The 15,584-nt window shown below is 40.8% G+C and overlaps 2 protein-coding genes and 2 non-coding genes across 4 annotated transcripts; 3 read left to right on the top strand and 1 right to left on the bottom strand.

Moving 5' to 3' along the window:
- The first annotated feature begins 1 nt into the window (after position 1).
- trnap-cgg lies at positions 2 to 73 on the top strand. Its single transcript has one exon. It is a non-coding gene; the product is annotated as a tRNA-Pro (tRNA).
- A 289-nt stretch (positions 74 to 362) lies between these two features.
- On the bottom strand, positions 363 to 434 carry trnap-agg. The gene has a single exon. It is a non-coding gene; the product is annotated as a tRNA-Pro (tRNA).
- Positions 435 to 1,006: 572 nt separating this feature from the next.
- Positions 1,007 to 5,387, top strand: thap12b (THAP domain containing 12b). The gene is made up of 5 exons (XM_042413341.1): positions 1,007 to 1,364; positions 2,228 to 2,348; positions 2,457 to 2,564; positions 2,664 to 2,700; positions 2,828 to 5,387. The coding sequence occupies exons 1-5, from the start codon at positions 1,276 to 1,278 to the stop codon at positions 4,732 to 4,734; spliced, it is 2,262 nt and encodes a 753-aa protein (XP_042269275.1). The 5' UTR covers positions 1,007 to 1,275; the 3' UTR covers positions 4,735 to 5,387.
- map6b (microtubule-associated protein 6b) lies at positions 5,240 to 14,401 on the top strand. Its single transcript, XM_042413346.1, has 4 exons — positions 5,240 to 5,289; positions 5,479 to 6,964; positions 9,205 to 9,418; positions 12,511 to 14,401. Exons 2-4 carry the CDS (start codon positions 6,210 to 6,212, stop codon positions 12,718 to 12,720), a joined length of 1,179 nt encoding a protein of 392 aa, XP_042269280.1. The 5' UTR covers positions 5,240 to 5,289; positions 5,479 to 6,209; the 3' UTR covers positions 12,721 to 14,401.
- Positions 14,402 to 15,584: the final 1,183 nt, after the last annotated feature.

The raw sequence follows: 15,584 nt of genomic DNA, 5'->3' as shown, positions 1-15,584 counted from the left end.
TGGCTCGTTGGTCTAGGGGTATGATTCTCGCTTCGGGTGCGAGAGGTCCCGGGTTCAAATCCCGGACGAGCCCTGCTCTTTTAACGCCGATGAATTTAAAAAAAAACAAGCATCACATCTGTGAAAGTGGATTGATTGTGACTCATATATAGCCCTCGTAAATATCAAATAAAACAATATAATCTCAAGAGCTATGGAGAAAACCGTTGTCACTTGTAGCACATTTCATATTTTGCTTCGGCAATGGCTTCTTGGTGCGGTTTTCGGCTGATAACTGTGTGTTTGGGTATCAGTAAAGAGTGCAGATGATAGATATTATAAAACTCACGCTGTAATCGCCTGTCAAATATACATCAAAAGGAGGGCTCGTCCGGGATTTGAACCCGGGACCTCTCGCACCCTAAGCGAGAATCATACCCCTAGACCAACGAGCCATATATACACTACGAAGTCTACGCAGTTTTTTGTATTGTGGCCTGTTTCATTGACGCTGCTGTATTCTTTTTATAAGTCTTTGTTCGTTTCATAACAGCCATGACAAAAAGTAACAGCATTTACTAGCTAGCAAGTAACGTTAGCTAGAAAAATCACCGGGAGCCATCAGTGGGATAGACAGCTAGTAATCGATGGCTAATGGGTTTATTTTCCACAATAGCTATCTTTTTTCAATACCTAGGGTCAACTAATATCTTTCTTTCACATCAGAAATGAGTCGTCACACAGTATCTACTGTATATCACCTAGTTTAAGACGTAAAGTGAGGATCAATCTGAACGCCCTACCCTCGTAGCTAGCTTTGTTAGCTCCTGTCTTGTGCTGAAACAGCCGGTAGGAGGCAGCAGTGCACCTGGAAAAGTTGTTGACAAATAGACAAAGATGAAGAAGAAGGGACGTTGGGGGGGTGGGGGTGGAGGGGCTATTACTGTCTTTTAATTGGTCGACGAATGACTCGGTGCAGCGCGGGTGTCCAATAGCAAAGGCTCTATATTTGGCTCTGTCCAATTAGAGGTCTCGTGGGCGGGACGGCGTCTTGCAAACCGATCTATTCTTCACTCCAACCGTTTTGAATGTGCTGTGAAACCTCCGCGCTGTTTAATATTTTCTTTTTGGAGACGCCTATCTGACACTGCTGTGGCCATACAGGTTGTCTGTGATCACTTAAATTCACGTTACTCTCTAAATCAGAGCGCTACATTTATCACCGATCTAACAAGGAAACTGAAGTTAGCAGATGACCCTAGGTAGCTAAGTTAAGCTAACTGGCTAGCCCGAAGCATGCCGAATTTTTGCGCGGCCCCAAACTGTACACGGAAGAGCACACAGTCAGATTTGGCATTTTTTCGGTTTCCACGGGACCCTGAGAGGTAAGGCACCCTATCTGTCTGTTAACAAATTAATTTATTCAATTACCTGTGTGGTTTCTTAGTTAAGAGTTGCACGAGAGTAAGTTAACTGAGATATCTTAATATTTATGTTAGTTACTAACCGGCACATCACTACATGGAGAACTCAGTGATGTATTGTCATGAAGATTGTGAATATAACCAAGTACTTAATTGTCCTACACATATATGAATATATTTCTAAAAAAAAGTAATCGGTTTGTTCTGATATTTAAATTTCAATGCTAACTCATAGACGTCTATTAAATTCAGTGTTTATGTTGCTTGTTGTGAACTAAGTCACGATCAAAGTCACATTGAAAGTGATCGACTTCCAACTCTGTCTTTAAACTGTGTGGCAGGGATAACTTAGTTTAGGGATACTTGGTAGGTAACTTCAGATCCTTCATTAGGCTCCAATATGCAAACTTAGACTAGATATTTGGCATTTATTACTTGTATGTAATGTAGTCACTGCACATGTCTCAGTGACACACTCCGCAACTTCGGAGAACTACTGCCAATTCCATATCTGATCACGTAAAATACAGCAAGTAACCATTTTTCTAATTATTTATTAGTTGTTTTCTATTTTAATTTTTCTGAGCTGTGTGATCACAGTGTGGCCTTTTTTTTCCAGCTGTGAGTTTGATATCTGTTGAGTTGTAAAGTGTGACAGTTGTGTCCCTGTAGTATACAATACCAGTCTACTGTACATGTTGTCATTTTTACATATACATGTCAATTGTCAAACACTCAATAGATGGTCAGAAATAGTATACATAGACAAAGCTACTGTTTCAGTGTATCACTGAAAAGTAAATTTGTTGTGTGTTTTTTTTCAGATGCCGAATTTGGGTAGAGAACTGCCGCAGGGCAGATTTAGAGGCGAAAACATCGGACCAGTTAAACAAGCACTACAGATTATGTGCGAAACACTTTGACCCAGCAATGGTGTGCAAAACAGTGAGTGTGTTACATGGTTCTAGCCTACAACCTGGCAGCATGTTTTCATTCATGTCCAAAAAATGTCTGTCATTAAAACAAGCTTATGTGATTTTTGTTGCTTTTCAGAGCCCCTATAGGACTGTATTGAAGGATACAGCCATTCCCACCATATTTGATCTGACAAGCCACCTAAAAAATCCTCATACCAGACATCGCAAGCGGATTAAAGAACTTGTAAGATAAAGAAATATCAGCTCTTAGTTCACCCTTGTTTCAAATGCACCTCTTAAGCTTAGTTGTCTGACCAAAAGCTGTCTGATTCTTTCATTTCAGACTGAAGAAGACCTAAGAAAGATCAAGGAAAGGAGATGTAAGTGATTTGGAAACGTATTTGTGATCATATATGTAAAATTTAAAAAAGCATCTTAATTTTGTTTGGCACCCATCAACTTCAAATGATCACTATTCCTTTCTTGTCTCTCTCTCTTTCCCCCCAGTGGCCTCCTCTATTGATCAGCTTGTTTCCAAAAAAGATGCAGCAGCTGAGGATAACAGTAACACCAATGAAGATGAACCTCAACTTTCCACAGAGGAGAAGGAGTTTCGTGATTACCTGAGATCCTTGTTCGAGGTTGTCGTCATGTTAGCAAAACAGAGTATCCCGTTAGCGGTGGACAAAGCATCCGAAGCTGAACACAAGTCCGATAACTTCCAGGCCCTTCTAGATTACCGCATGAACGCCGGAGACGAAGCTTTGAGGAAGCGGTTTGACGCAACAGCTGTGAACACAGAATACCTTTCTGCAACCCAGCGGGGCCAACTGTTGGATGTGTGTGAGAACACAGTGAGAGAGGAGATGCTGATGGAGGTGAGAGAGAGTCGCTTCTTCTCCCTAGTCACAGGCGACCTCGTTGAATTTGCCAACGAGAAACACCTGCCTCTATTTTTACGCTTTGTGAATCAGCAAAATGTCCTTCGAGAGGAGTTTTTGGACTTTATGCCATTTGATGGCGATGAGTCTGCGCTGGTAGAGAGGCTAGAGGCCCAGCTGACTGACCGTTGGGGGCTCAGCATGGAGGACTGTCGTGGTCAGGCCCACAAGGCCACTGGGGCCTCCACCACCAAGATGAAAGCTGTGGCAGTATTACTGATGGAAAAGTATCCCCTGTTATTGCATATGCCTTGCTCCCATACAGCACTGAACATTCACCTGGCCAACAATCTACCTTTTCCTAACGTCCAGATCATCATGGAGACTCTGAGGAGGATCTGTGCTTTCTTTAGAACCCCATTTACTCAGGATGAGCTAGAGAAAGCTATCTCTACTCACTACCAGAAAAATGAAGAGAAAGGAGCTACACTGAAACAAGCCTGTGGCCCAGGTTGGACAGAGCAACACAATGTCTTTGACGTGCTGCTAGATATGTTGGCACCCCTTCTGCTGTGCATGGACAGCATTCGAGACAATGATGATGGAAAGTTTGCTGATGTGGTCACAGCGGACGCATATTCAATCATAGAAACTCTTGCTGACTTTGAGATCATCGTCACCATTGTCATCTTAAAAAATGTTCTCACATTCACCAGAGCCTTCGGCAGGAATCTCCAAGGGGAGACGCTCGATGTGTTTTGTGCTGCCAACAGTCTAACTGCTGTCCTGCATTCACTGAACGAGGTCAATGACAACATTGATGTCTACCATGAATTCTGGTATGAGGAGGCCGTGAGTGTGGCCACCGTAATGGAGATTCCTGTGAGGGTCCCGAGGCTGTTTCTTCGGAAACAGCGTGCAGCCGACGTGGGAGAAATCCAAGCAGAGGCGTATTTTAAGGAGTACGTGACAATCCCCGTTATCCGTGGCATCATGCAGGAGGTGGATGACATGTTCTCCGAAACCAATGTCAAAGCCCTTAAATGCCTGTCGCTGGTACCAGCCATCATGGGCCAAATGAAGTTCAACACCACCGAGGAGAACTACGCAGATGTTTATCGTAACGACCTCCCAAACCCCGACACACTTCCCGCAGAACTTCATTGCTGGAGGATCAAGTGGAAGCACCGAGGCAAAGAGGTGCGTCTGCCCACCACCATCCATGAGACGCTGCAGCTTCCAGATGTCAAGTTCTTTCCCAACGTGAACTCCTTCCTCAAGGTGCTCTCCACCTTGCCGTTGCTGAAATTAGAGGATCACAAAAGTGACATAGCCAGTGAACGGCTGCAGGCCTATCTTGACAGCATGCCTGCAAAGCAGTGGAACAGAAGTCTCGCCATGCTTAACATAAACACTCACGTCAAACACGACTTGGATGTCATGGTAGACAAATATTGCAGACTGTACCCAGAGGATGATCCTGAAGCCGAGGCAGAGTCTGAGGAAGTGGTTGAGGAAGATGTGGTGAAATGAAAAGCCTTGTGAAACAGATGTCAGTCACATACAAATCATCCTTTTGGTGGCTGCAGCTTGTAATCAGATAACTATCAGGCTCTAATGTATGTTTGGTGTGTTTACACCTGCATTTTTGTACTAATAATTTAAATGTGAATATGTAATTGAATGTCATCAGAGAAAAGAAAAAGTAATGATGTATTTAAATGCCTCACAGCCTGATTCTCATTGTATATAAAAAAATCTACTTGGACAGGAAGAAAATGTTAAAATAAATACTCAATAACTCATGTAGACTCAGAAAATTATAACACCACAAAAGGTGCAGAAATGGAAGGCATTTGTTTTTATAAATGTTCTAGGTTTCTTTAGTTATTTTTTACATTTCTTAGATTTTTCTGTTCCATTTGCTGTTGATCTGCAGTTTTTTCCTTTTAACAGACTGTAAGGCAGGAGGAGCACAAGAGGGAGCAGTTACACCAGCATTTACATCAGCAGTATCCCTGAATTAATGCTCAACAAGGAGGTTGATTTTGATGCATCTTCAGCAACATGTTTTCAGCTCTTTGAGGGGTAAATTCTGATTAAAATAGCTGTTGATCAAATAACTGGTGCTTAACTAGAAGAAAATACAATTCTGATTTGTAATAAAGTTACATGCTTTAAATCTACTTTGACAATTCTTTTAAAGTGTGGTTTAATATAATCTTTTGTGCCTAACTCAAACCTAACATTGATTCTTGTATTTTTCCCCCCTTGCAGCAGTCTGTATGCTTGATTTTTGGATCCATCTGGTTATAATTGCAGGCAAGCCCCACCCTAAAAACATTTTAAAAGCAAAAACATGAAAAACAGATATGAAAGTATTAAACTAAATATTAAATGGACAATCCCATATATTTAAGCAGTGTTTGCTACAGTTACAAGTGAAATCTTTATTATTTTTACGGATTTTTCAGCATCATCATCGGCCATTTCCTGCAAATGGAACAAAAGGCGACTGTTCTCGTCCACTGTAGACTTTAAGTTGGCATTTCCTGGCATGGCAGCTCGGGGGTTAAACGTGTCTCCTCCCCTCTCTGCTGGCCAGACGGTGACGAGCTCAGGTGACAGTTCACCGTGCAGACTCACAGTGCAGACTCCGGGCATCTCGAAGCATCATACAAATGTGGGTGGGGTCCCTTTGATGCGCAACCAGACAGCAATGTGCACTCCACAGAAAAGCAACAAAAAGTCCATTTAAACTTCAGTAAGAACCAAACAGCCTGCAGGAGGAGAAGGGGGTAGGGGTGTGGGCTCTGTTTTTTTTTCTCTCTCAGGCAAAGATTAGGGAGGTATAGAATTACATAAAGCTATAAGGAACCCTGACTGGACAAAAACTGAAAAGGTACAGGGGGAAGTCTTCGAGTCGTGAGTAGGACTTTCATTTACACATTCTCCCCTTATTGTGGGTTTTTTTCTTGTGCATCTCTTCCACTACGCATCTTATCATCATGGCATGGCCGTGCATAACGCGTGCTTGCTGCATCAACCGCTTCTGGACCGAGCTGGACAAAGCGGACATCGCGGTGCCTTTGGTTTTCACCAAATACTCGGATGTGGCCGACGTGCAGCATATCCCCCATCACCCGCAGCCGAAGCAGAAGAGGGCCGGTGCCATTGCCATAGAAACCCAGCCCCATCACGGCGAGCAGGAGGCTGGGAAGGCACCGCCCGCGACGGGTGCCGCAGCGGGCAAAGATGGCTCTACTGCGTCCGTCATGCGCCAAGACTTCAAGGCGTGGAAAGTGCGCCCCGAGCCCAGCTGCAAGCCCAGAAATGAATACCATCCCTCCGTGACCCCGTTCAACACCGAAACTCAGTATCAGAAGGATTATAAGCCCTGGCCTATATCGAAGAAGCACGATCACCCCTGGATCCCCAAACCAAGCCCCACCGCCACCTCCGGCGGGCGAGATGGGAGCGCAAAGCTGGAACAAGGGGCCGTCGAGGCCGAGACCGGCGTGGAGAAGAGCGAGATTGAGGAGAAAATGCAGGAGAAAGAGGCCAAAGTAGAGGCCAAAGCAGAGGCTAAGGAGACGGTGAAGAAAGCCGCAAAGAGGGAAAAGTCATCGGAGAGGAAAACGGGTGAGAAGACGGAGGCACAGGTGCCTGCAGATGTGAGCGCCGAGCAGAGGAGAGGCAGAGCAGCGGCAGATGCTCTCAACAGACAGATAAAGGAGGTTATGTCGACTTCTAGCAGCTACAGGTATTAGTGTGTCTGAGAGGGAGGCATGAGTATGCTTTAAGGGGTGACAAAAATATTCTGTCTATTAAAATAAATGCCTCACAGTCTATGTATTTTGATTTTAAGGCCACTACTGGTGCTGTATATGTCCCTTGTTACACAACATTTCTTTTAGCATGCCACACTGCTCTGTCCAGCGATAAAACATCATCATTGGAGTTTTCCCGGCTCTCATCATTCGGTATTGCATGTTCTCTTGTTACAATCTCCAGTGATTTCCTAAGCAAACTCATATTGCCTCACATAAAGGTTGCATTATTGATTTTTCTCCCTACTTTATCCTCCCTGAGAGTACTACCAAATCAATGCTGTAGCCCATGAATGAGTGAAGCCCGTAAAAGGGTTTGGATGTAATCATGTATCTTAACATGGTTTCTTTACGCAGGCCTACCTCCTAATTGAATTGGAGACGCATCATGCATGCAAGTGAAAGAGACTCACTGGGTTCATTCTGCTTCCACTGAAGTAATAACGAATATACAGTAATGTAGGCTGCAACAGTGAAGAGAAACTTTTTCCAAATACCAAATATGTATAAAAATAAACATGATGTGCCACTTTTTAAAGGTGAGTTACAATGTGCTTTAAAAGCAATACAACAAAACTAAATTGGAGTAAATAACAAATGTTAGATTAATAGTTAGAGGCGGTGGTACATTACAGGGACTCAGAAATACAAAAATAAGCAAAGAAATGACAACAAAGAGGTGGCATGAATCTCTTGCAAGTTCATCGGTAGTTGAGAGGCCAGATGACCTCTGTCTTTGACCTAAAATCTTTATTTCTGCATGATAAAAACAGGCTTTCCTGCAACATACAGCAGTTGAAATTGAAATTGTCTACTGAATGAGTTAGAAATAGAAACAGAGGAGCAGTAGTAATAGTATCGGTATATACCAATAAGAATACATTAATCTCTGAATATCTAGGTGCAGTTTTTATATGGTGAAATTGCTAATATCCTGAAGTGCAGCACTGAATGCACTCTTGATAGTCTCCAAATACAATTCAAAATGTACATACTCCTTATTATCTATGATAGGTTGTATGTAAAAGTCCAAGAGCCTCAATTTTAGCTTTTATACAGTCAAGTTCCCGTTAATGAGATTTCCTGCTCATGGTTGGGGATAAAGTGCAGTGGTTTATACTCTCTGAGAGCTCAGAAACCAAATCTATAGATCAAATTTTGACATCAGTGCTAAAAATACCAGTTAGCCAACAAAGAGGTGAATATGATCCTGTGATATAAATAAAGCATTTGGCAATAAACTGGCAGCAGAGCTCTGCATGGCCTTGTGCTGTGCTGTGGCTTGTTGAGTGAAACAAGCTTTATGACCAGTTGAATTTAGTATCAGCATCTTTTCAAGATGGTGACATTGTGTTTTTACCAGGTTCCTCCTCTTATTTCAATTTACATATGTGTTGTTAATGGGCTATTTTGAACATTTAATGTTTGAAGTTTAAAAATGCATCCTAAAAGAATTGTTTTTGTTTAGATAGTCCACTAGTTATGTGCTCCATTATCACATCAATATTCACATACAGCCAGACTTGTAATCTTGCAATAAATCCAATGCAAATGGTAAATGATGGAGGGATCCTAGAGTTGTGACAGTTGACAAAGATCTTTATTAAATTAAGCTTGTTTTTCTCAAATCATTAATGTCAACAACTGAAGTTAGTTTATTCAAAATTGTGCCGAAATGATATATCATATAACTTTACCACACAGATTTGTTTATCTATAATGTGTGTAAGTTTGATGCCAGCAGCATAATTACCCACAGTTAAATTCTATTGAAAACCTAAAGTCACAGATGTTAAGAAAGTGACAGTTAAATGACAGTCAAAATTATATGGAAATAAGGCAGGTAAAACACTGGAATTACTGCAAGTAAAATCAGTTGCGGTAAATCCATCTTCCTCTTGCCAAAATTAAATTACCATAAGGCAAATTGCCCCTTAGGGACATTAAAGCGTAAAGCTTTACTTTACTACAAGATAGTGTGGAATGTATAGATTGCTCTTTGACAAAAATGAACCAGATATCTAACCAAAGTAAAGAGCATTTAATTTACTAATACGAGTTAAATGACACAAGGTAGTGTATAGAAATTAAATGTTTAGTTGTCGTCACTTAAAAAATATTCTGCCTTTTGGAAGACATTAAACCTTTATGTTTACTTTTCCATTACTCGTAGGACCGAGTTCAAGGCGTACAAGGATGTGAAGCCAGTGAAGCCCATCAAAGCTCCATCTCAGTTTAAACCCCCTGAAGAGGAGACCAGTCTGGAGACCAGCTACAGTGCCACATACAAGGGGGAGCAGGTGAAGGTTCTCTCTACTGACAACAAGATGAAAGAGCGCAGGAGGATACGCAGCCTGTACAGTGAGCCAGGCAAGGAGCCCACCAAGGTGAGCCACTGACTTTGAAATATTGCTACCACCATTTACATTCTGAGTAATGTTTCTTTTAAGTACTGAATAACAAACAGTAAAGTCATATGTAAAATGTCTTACATGCCCTCTAAGATTAATACTTGGTGTTTAACACCCTGTCAATTTCATTTTGTTGTAAACTTATGTTACTTATAAACTCACCAGAAGCACTGCAGCATAATTATTTTTTGTTTTTATGAACCCAAAATTGGTCCTCAGACTTATTATACACTAACTACAACAGTTTCATACTTCATTTAAGGATTTTATAATGATTAAATAAGCACTTGCAATCAGTATATGCCATCCTGCAGATAAATCGCCTGGTTGTTAACTAGCCAATCTGTGTACATTTTCATTTAACAAAAGATGACGATGCATCAGTCTGAAATCTTTCTATCTATCCCAACTCAAGTAGGCCTTTATTTTAAGATATTTTTAACACTGCATGTTAGCAACACAGTAATAATGTGTCTATAGTAGTTTGTTCATATGGCCACTCCCTCTCTCATTCTTATAGGACTTCTCAGAGACTGAGAGCAGCTCTGTTCTAAGTCTGCTGTAGTCAGGTGTGTTCACTGTTTCTTCTAGAAGGCATGGATGCTGACCTCGAATTGATCAGACGCAAACGTGCATACTGAATACACACACACACATACACACACACACACATACACACACACACAGTATGCACCAACCTGAGCCACAGTCACATTTATCACTCAGCTGTTAGATGCAATCCTGCCAAAATTATTAGCCACATCTTCACTGTTTGCCCACCTCTCAGCCTGCACCAACCGCCACCAACTTTTGTGGAGCTTAATAGTTTCAAAAACCGACCATGCAAATTCTATAGATATGTGAAAGGGGGTGGATTCAATAATGGATGGAAGAAACAATGAAGCTTTCATGGTATCAACACATAACAGATTAAAATAAAAGCAAAACAGAAAGATTTATTGCATTAGTGGAGGCCAAAACGTCAATAATTTCTTCATATTTCAATAATATGCATGTAGGGCTGTGCGATATGACGATATATGTATATGATAGAAAAACGTCTCTGTTTCATATTATGCTCTATCATTTATTTTGTTGTGACGCAAATCGCACGCTACGGCAATATTATTCATCATTTGGAGCCTGTCCATCTTTTGCGCAGATTACATTGATAAATTACTCTTCTTGGCTTTTTACTTGCAAAGCATTTATTGCACTTACAGTAATGTAACGAATTTAGCTGTCCTTAGCTCTCCGACTCTCCGCCGCTGTCTGTCTCTCCTCTGCTGCGCTACACACACCCAGAGGGCTCAGCCCCGCCTGCACTGAGAAAGAGGAGAGAAGCAGCAAGACAACAACCATAAATGACAGCAAAACGCAGTAGAGACAGTCTTTATTTATGTTATTCACCAAATGTATGTGCACTTGTTTAATTTCAGCTCAGTGTGAGAGTCTTTTTTGCTTTTTGCTGTCATTTATGGTCATGCTACACTCCTCTGCTCTCTAAGGTTCACCATAGGCGGGGCTGAGCCCTCCGTGTGTGTGTGCTGCACACACAGGGGTGCACGGACCAACTATTTATTCATTGAGTTAAAATGTGCCATACCAGGATAGGTAATGTTATCAGGGTTTGAGATCTTGGTCAGATCGCCCAGCCCTATGTGCATTTACACAGATCTTCGCTGTTTTGGGCTCTATTTTGGTGATACTGTATGGTGCAAAGTACACTTGGTACAAAATGGCAGTTCTTCCACATATTTCCATGTCTGCACCCAATTGGTTCACCATGAATTTTACTGCATCCTAGTGGCTAAAGAGGCACAGTGATGGTGGAAAACTATGCCATCAAGCATTGGCAACACTTGTTTGCAGATGATGTCATTCTTTTGGCTTTTGATGTCTGATCTGCATGGGAGGAGTTTGCAGCTGAGTATGATGCAGCCGTGGTAAATACCTAATTTCATTAAACTAATTTCTACATTGGGCAGCTGTGTTTCTAGGTTCACAGTGTTAAGATTGTGCACTAAAAATTAGAAAGTGTGTTCCCAAGTGGGAGAACTATTATTTTAAGGTGCCAAGGACTTTCCTTTGAGCACTTTTATGTTGAAACTAATATTGCCTGTTTACTGCTTTTAAGGAATTTTAAATCATTGATAACTGAATCAACTTTCCACATCCAAAATTAGCATATTCTTCTCAATTCCATCTTGTCCCCAGCTGTGGTTGAAGCACCACTTACTGCACTTCGCACCAGAACGCCTTTATTCACAGGAATAGAGCCCTTTGTTTCTACTTTCAGCCTTTTACAAACATTTATCACCTCTTACAGAATACAAGTTTTAAGCTGTATTTATTCAGCAAAAGTTGAGCATGCATGCACCCTTTTTGCTGTTTTTACATCAACACATTTACACACACTGACACTTGGAAGCTTCCTCTGTAGTTTTACCGTACTCCGCTAGAGCAGAACTAAGTTCCTTGCTCAAGGGCACCTACAATTCAATTGATAGTATTTTTTTGAGGAAGGGGGCCTCTTTGTTCTTTACTCATTCATCTCTGCACCCACATCGTCCCAGTCGATATGGGAATTTGAACCAGTGACCCTCCAGTCATAAGGCTGTTTCTCAATCCTTTACAGGCTACTGCCACCTCTGTTAATAGCTGAATGTTACCAAAACATTTAATTCTGTAAAACATAAGACTAACATCATGTACTAATAAAGACCATGTAGTTTGTATTTTGTACTTTCTTTAGAAGTTGGAAAGCTGCACGAACCACTATTCTTTACAAAAAAGGCACAAATACACCTTTTGTGCTGTTTTTTTTTTTTTTTCTTCAAATCGTCATTTCACTAACCACCACATGCAAATATCACCTATGCCATATGGTGTCATTTGCCTGTCATTATTATAAGTAACGGGGCAAAGAAGGTATGTATTGCATGCTAAAAAAGGGCTTTGACATGATGTAGAGTCTATAAACTAAGCTTATGTTTAGGTTTAAATTTCATTGGCTGTTTTTGAAACTGAGTTTAATCTCAGTGCATTGCACCTCTCTTCTCTTCCAGGTGGACAAACCAGTGTCTCGCACCAAACCAAAAAAGACACCAACAACAACAACAGGGAAGATGGTGAAAAAATCAAAAGAGAAGCAGATTGCTAGTTCCCAGTCGGCCAAGAAGAAACCCTCTTTGAGCACCCCAGAACCTACACCACAGGGAGCTGTCACAAAGAAGAGCAAAGAGATAAGCAATAGACTGGCTGAAGCAAAGCAGTAAAAGTTACATCTCTGCATCGTGTCGTTTATTTTGCAAAATCAAAGGCTACTTGACAAACGAGGCAAATCTCTTCCCTTTGGTTTATTTCCTTACCTGTTGTCTTTGCCATCTTGTCATTTACTGTTCACCTCTGAATGGGCACTAATGTTGAGCTTTTAGAATAATGCAAATAATTTCACTGTAAACTGAGTGTGTGCGTGTGTGTGTGTGTGGAAGTGTGTGTGTGTGAAAGTTTGGGATCCCTTGTATTTTGGTGCACAGAACCGCTTTATATTATTGAGCACATAATTTGCACATGGTTTATATGAGTTCTCTTTGACATCAAACTATAAAAAAGAGCCATTGGTACATGTGTAGTATGTGTACGAAAGGGCATTTTTACCTTTGTCTGAATGGATGTCTCCTGACAGCTGAGATCAATATTAAAATGATTGTAGGAAATGTTAAAGGGACGCTTTCTCTCTGAGACAGTATCAAATGTGAGGTTTTGTGAAAATACAAAATCTGTTTTACGGTTGCGTTTCCTAGTTACAGTGCCTCCGCTGTATGGTCCTGGTTTTCATTTCATTGTTCTGGATGATATCTGGTTTCATCAGTTTGGTTGCTAAGAAACCAAATGAACTGTAATATAATTGCTACAGTCTGCATGCAAGACCCCGTTTTTGGTTGAGTAGCAACATTTTAGCAGACTATATGTCACAGTCACATTCTAGCTTGTAAATTGAGCCATTTAAGATAAATGTATAGGGGAAAGCCCTTTTCAAATATGCATGCGTAGTAGTAGATTCTGGTCACACCTACTAACAAAGATACACACAGTTAACAGTAAAATACATAGTCTAGTGGCTGTAAAAGCTGTAAAATAAACACACCAGCAATATGGTTTCACCCACAATATTTCTTGCAATCTAAATAGAGATCCACTCCTTTAAATGACTAGGAATACTGCAGTTTTTATGATGACTCAGTATTGTGTGGCATTGTACTCCATCCTATCCTTTGAGCTGTTACGCTGTAATTGTGCTACACAAGAAAAAAAATGCATATAGGCTTGAAAAAGCAGAGTCTATTGTATTTAGTCAGTACTTCTCACTTTCAATGGGCTGATCACTCCAGGTGTTGAAGGACAAGGAATGGGCCAGGACTTGAAGTTCAGCTCTATAAAATGCTGCTGTCTGAAAAATCGCAAATCACATCTGTTCGTCGTGCGTTTGACATGAGGCGTTTTTACTAAAACGTCCTCACAGCCTTCCCTTTCTGGTTGTCGTCTACCGTGATACCCTCAGCGGCCAACTTGGCTGCTGTATGTGAGGGCCCAGTCAAGCACTAGCCATGCACCGTGAGTCTGCTTCCAGTTTTAGCTTCTCTTTGTGTGTGAGTGTGTGAGGGATGGGAGTTTTTTTTGTGTCTGACCTCTACAGCCTGCTGCCTGCTAAGCATCAAGTCTGATCCCACCACTAGAAGTGCTGCTATGCACTCCAACACCCTGGTGCTATATCTCTCATCCTATATGCTGTCTGGTTTGGACTGCGTGTGGCATCAGACCAGAGTGAAATGATGATATGACAATGTCATACTGCTGCAGACATGTTGTGGTATTGTGCTTGTATTCTCAGCTTGCTCTGAATGAACTCTGATTAAAATGATGATACAGAATTGTGTGTTGTGACTTATTTCACCCTTTGTGTCAGGCATTAGTATTTTTTGGATTGTAAAAATATCAGTAAGTCCTCAGTTTTTCACCTTCAATAGTTCTTTTGGGTTCCAAAAATGTTGCACATTTTATTGATTATTTTTATCTGTACAATAATATTTTGCATTCAAAATACAGTATTTGTATTTAAGGCATTAGGCTTTGCATGTTATGGTAGGAAGGAGTGATTTAAGGTGTAAAACCAAAGGCAGAAGTAAATGAGAAAATATCAAGGCATAAAATGAGCACAGTAAAATTTCTGGGCAAATAATTGCAGAGAACAAAAATGTAAGGTAAGGTGAAATGTTACTTTAAGATAATGCTATAAATGCAACTAGATATAGATATCCATCAATGTTGCTTATAAATGTAAACATAATGTAGTTATATAAGCCTAAACTGCCAGTTATCTAAATTCTCAAGCTCAAGACAATACTTCAGCAATAATTTCTATAAGAAGGAACCGACGTGGTTAAAAGCAGAGTTCAAGATTTATGTGGATCTAGATAAGTAGGGATAATGACGGGACCACTGTGCAGGCTGTGCCATTATACTGATGATGCTGTCTATCAAGCCAGTGGAGCCAGCCACTGCAGTTTAGCCTAAGCAAATACAATGTAGGAATGAGGCTTTTTCTTTGCTTGGATGTGAGGAGGATTTAAACACAGCTTAAAGGTAAAGTTAGGTCAGGGATAGAGAATGGTGTTGCCTGTCCTGAGGCCCAGTAGATTTAACATGAATACTGGGCTTCCATAACAATAGTCACCCAAGTTTTGGCACATTTTTCTGTGTATTGATAACTATCAATCAGTGTTATGGCATGTGGGAAATTTAACAAATTTGGAAATGCAACACAATTCTCTATGTGTACCAGTGTCATCCATTACTCTGAAAAAGAGATAGTTAACATATTCTCACTTTTTTTTTTAAAATATGGTTAAGATATTTAACTTTACAGAATTTGTAAAAATTGGACTAGATTACAGTGAGAATACTGAATTACTGTTTTATTCTGTTCTTATTACTGTTGTTGTAATTATTTTGGGTAGTGAAGTCTCTGAAATCATTTTCAGCTCCAAATTTTATGTCCACAGCACACCTAGAGGCCAAAGTATGTACAGCTTGTTAGAGAGTGAGCTTGATGTGCCCTGCAGATGCTACTGTTTTGTTT

The sequence above is a fragment of the Thunnus maccoyii genome, chromosome 6 (genome assembly GCF_910596095.1).
Source record: "Thunnus maccoyii chromosome 6, fThuMac1.1, whole genome shotgun sequence".
Lineage (NCBI taxonomy): Eukaryota > Metazoa > Chordata > Actinopteri > Scombriformes > Scombridae > Thunnus > Thunnus maccoyii.
This window is presented reverse-complemented; position numbering and strand designations above follow the sequence as displayed.

What these genes read in the sequence shown, in the direction of transcription:
- map6b (XM_042413346.1), top strand. Translation starts at nt 6,210, where the DNA reads ATGGCATGGCCGTGCATAACGCGTGCTTGCTGCATCAACCGCTTCTGG. An exon ending in TCGACTTCTAGCAGCTACAG is followed by an intron (nt 6,965 to 9,204) that starts GTATTAGTGTGT and finishes CATTACTCGTAG; the next exon opens with GACCGAGTTCAAGGCGTACA. An exon ending in CAGGCAAGGAGCCCACCAAG is followed by an intron (nt 9,419 to 12,510) that starts GTGAGCCACTGA and finishes CTTCTCTTCCAG; the next exon opens with GTGGACAAACCAGTGTCTCG.
- thap12b (XM_042413341.1), top strand. Translation starts at nt 1,276, where the DNA reads ATGCCGAATTTTTGCGCGGCCCCAAACTGTACACGGAAGAGCACACAG. An exon ending in TTTCCACGGGACCCTGAGAG is followed by an intron (nt 1,365 to 2,227) that starts GTAAGGCACCCT and finishes GTTTTTTTTCAG; the next exon opens with ATGCCGAATTTGGGTAGAGA. An exon ending in CAGCAATGGTGTGCAAAACA is followed by an intron (nt 2,349 to 2,456) that starts GTGAGTGTGTTA and finishes GTTGCTTTTCAG; the next exon opens with AGCCCCTATAGGACTGTATT.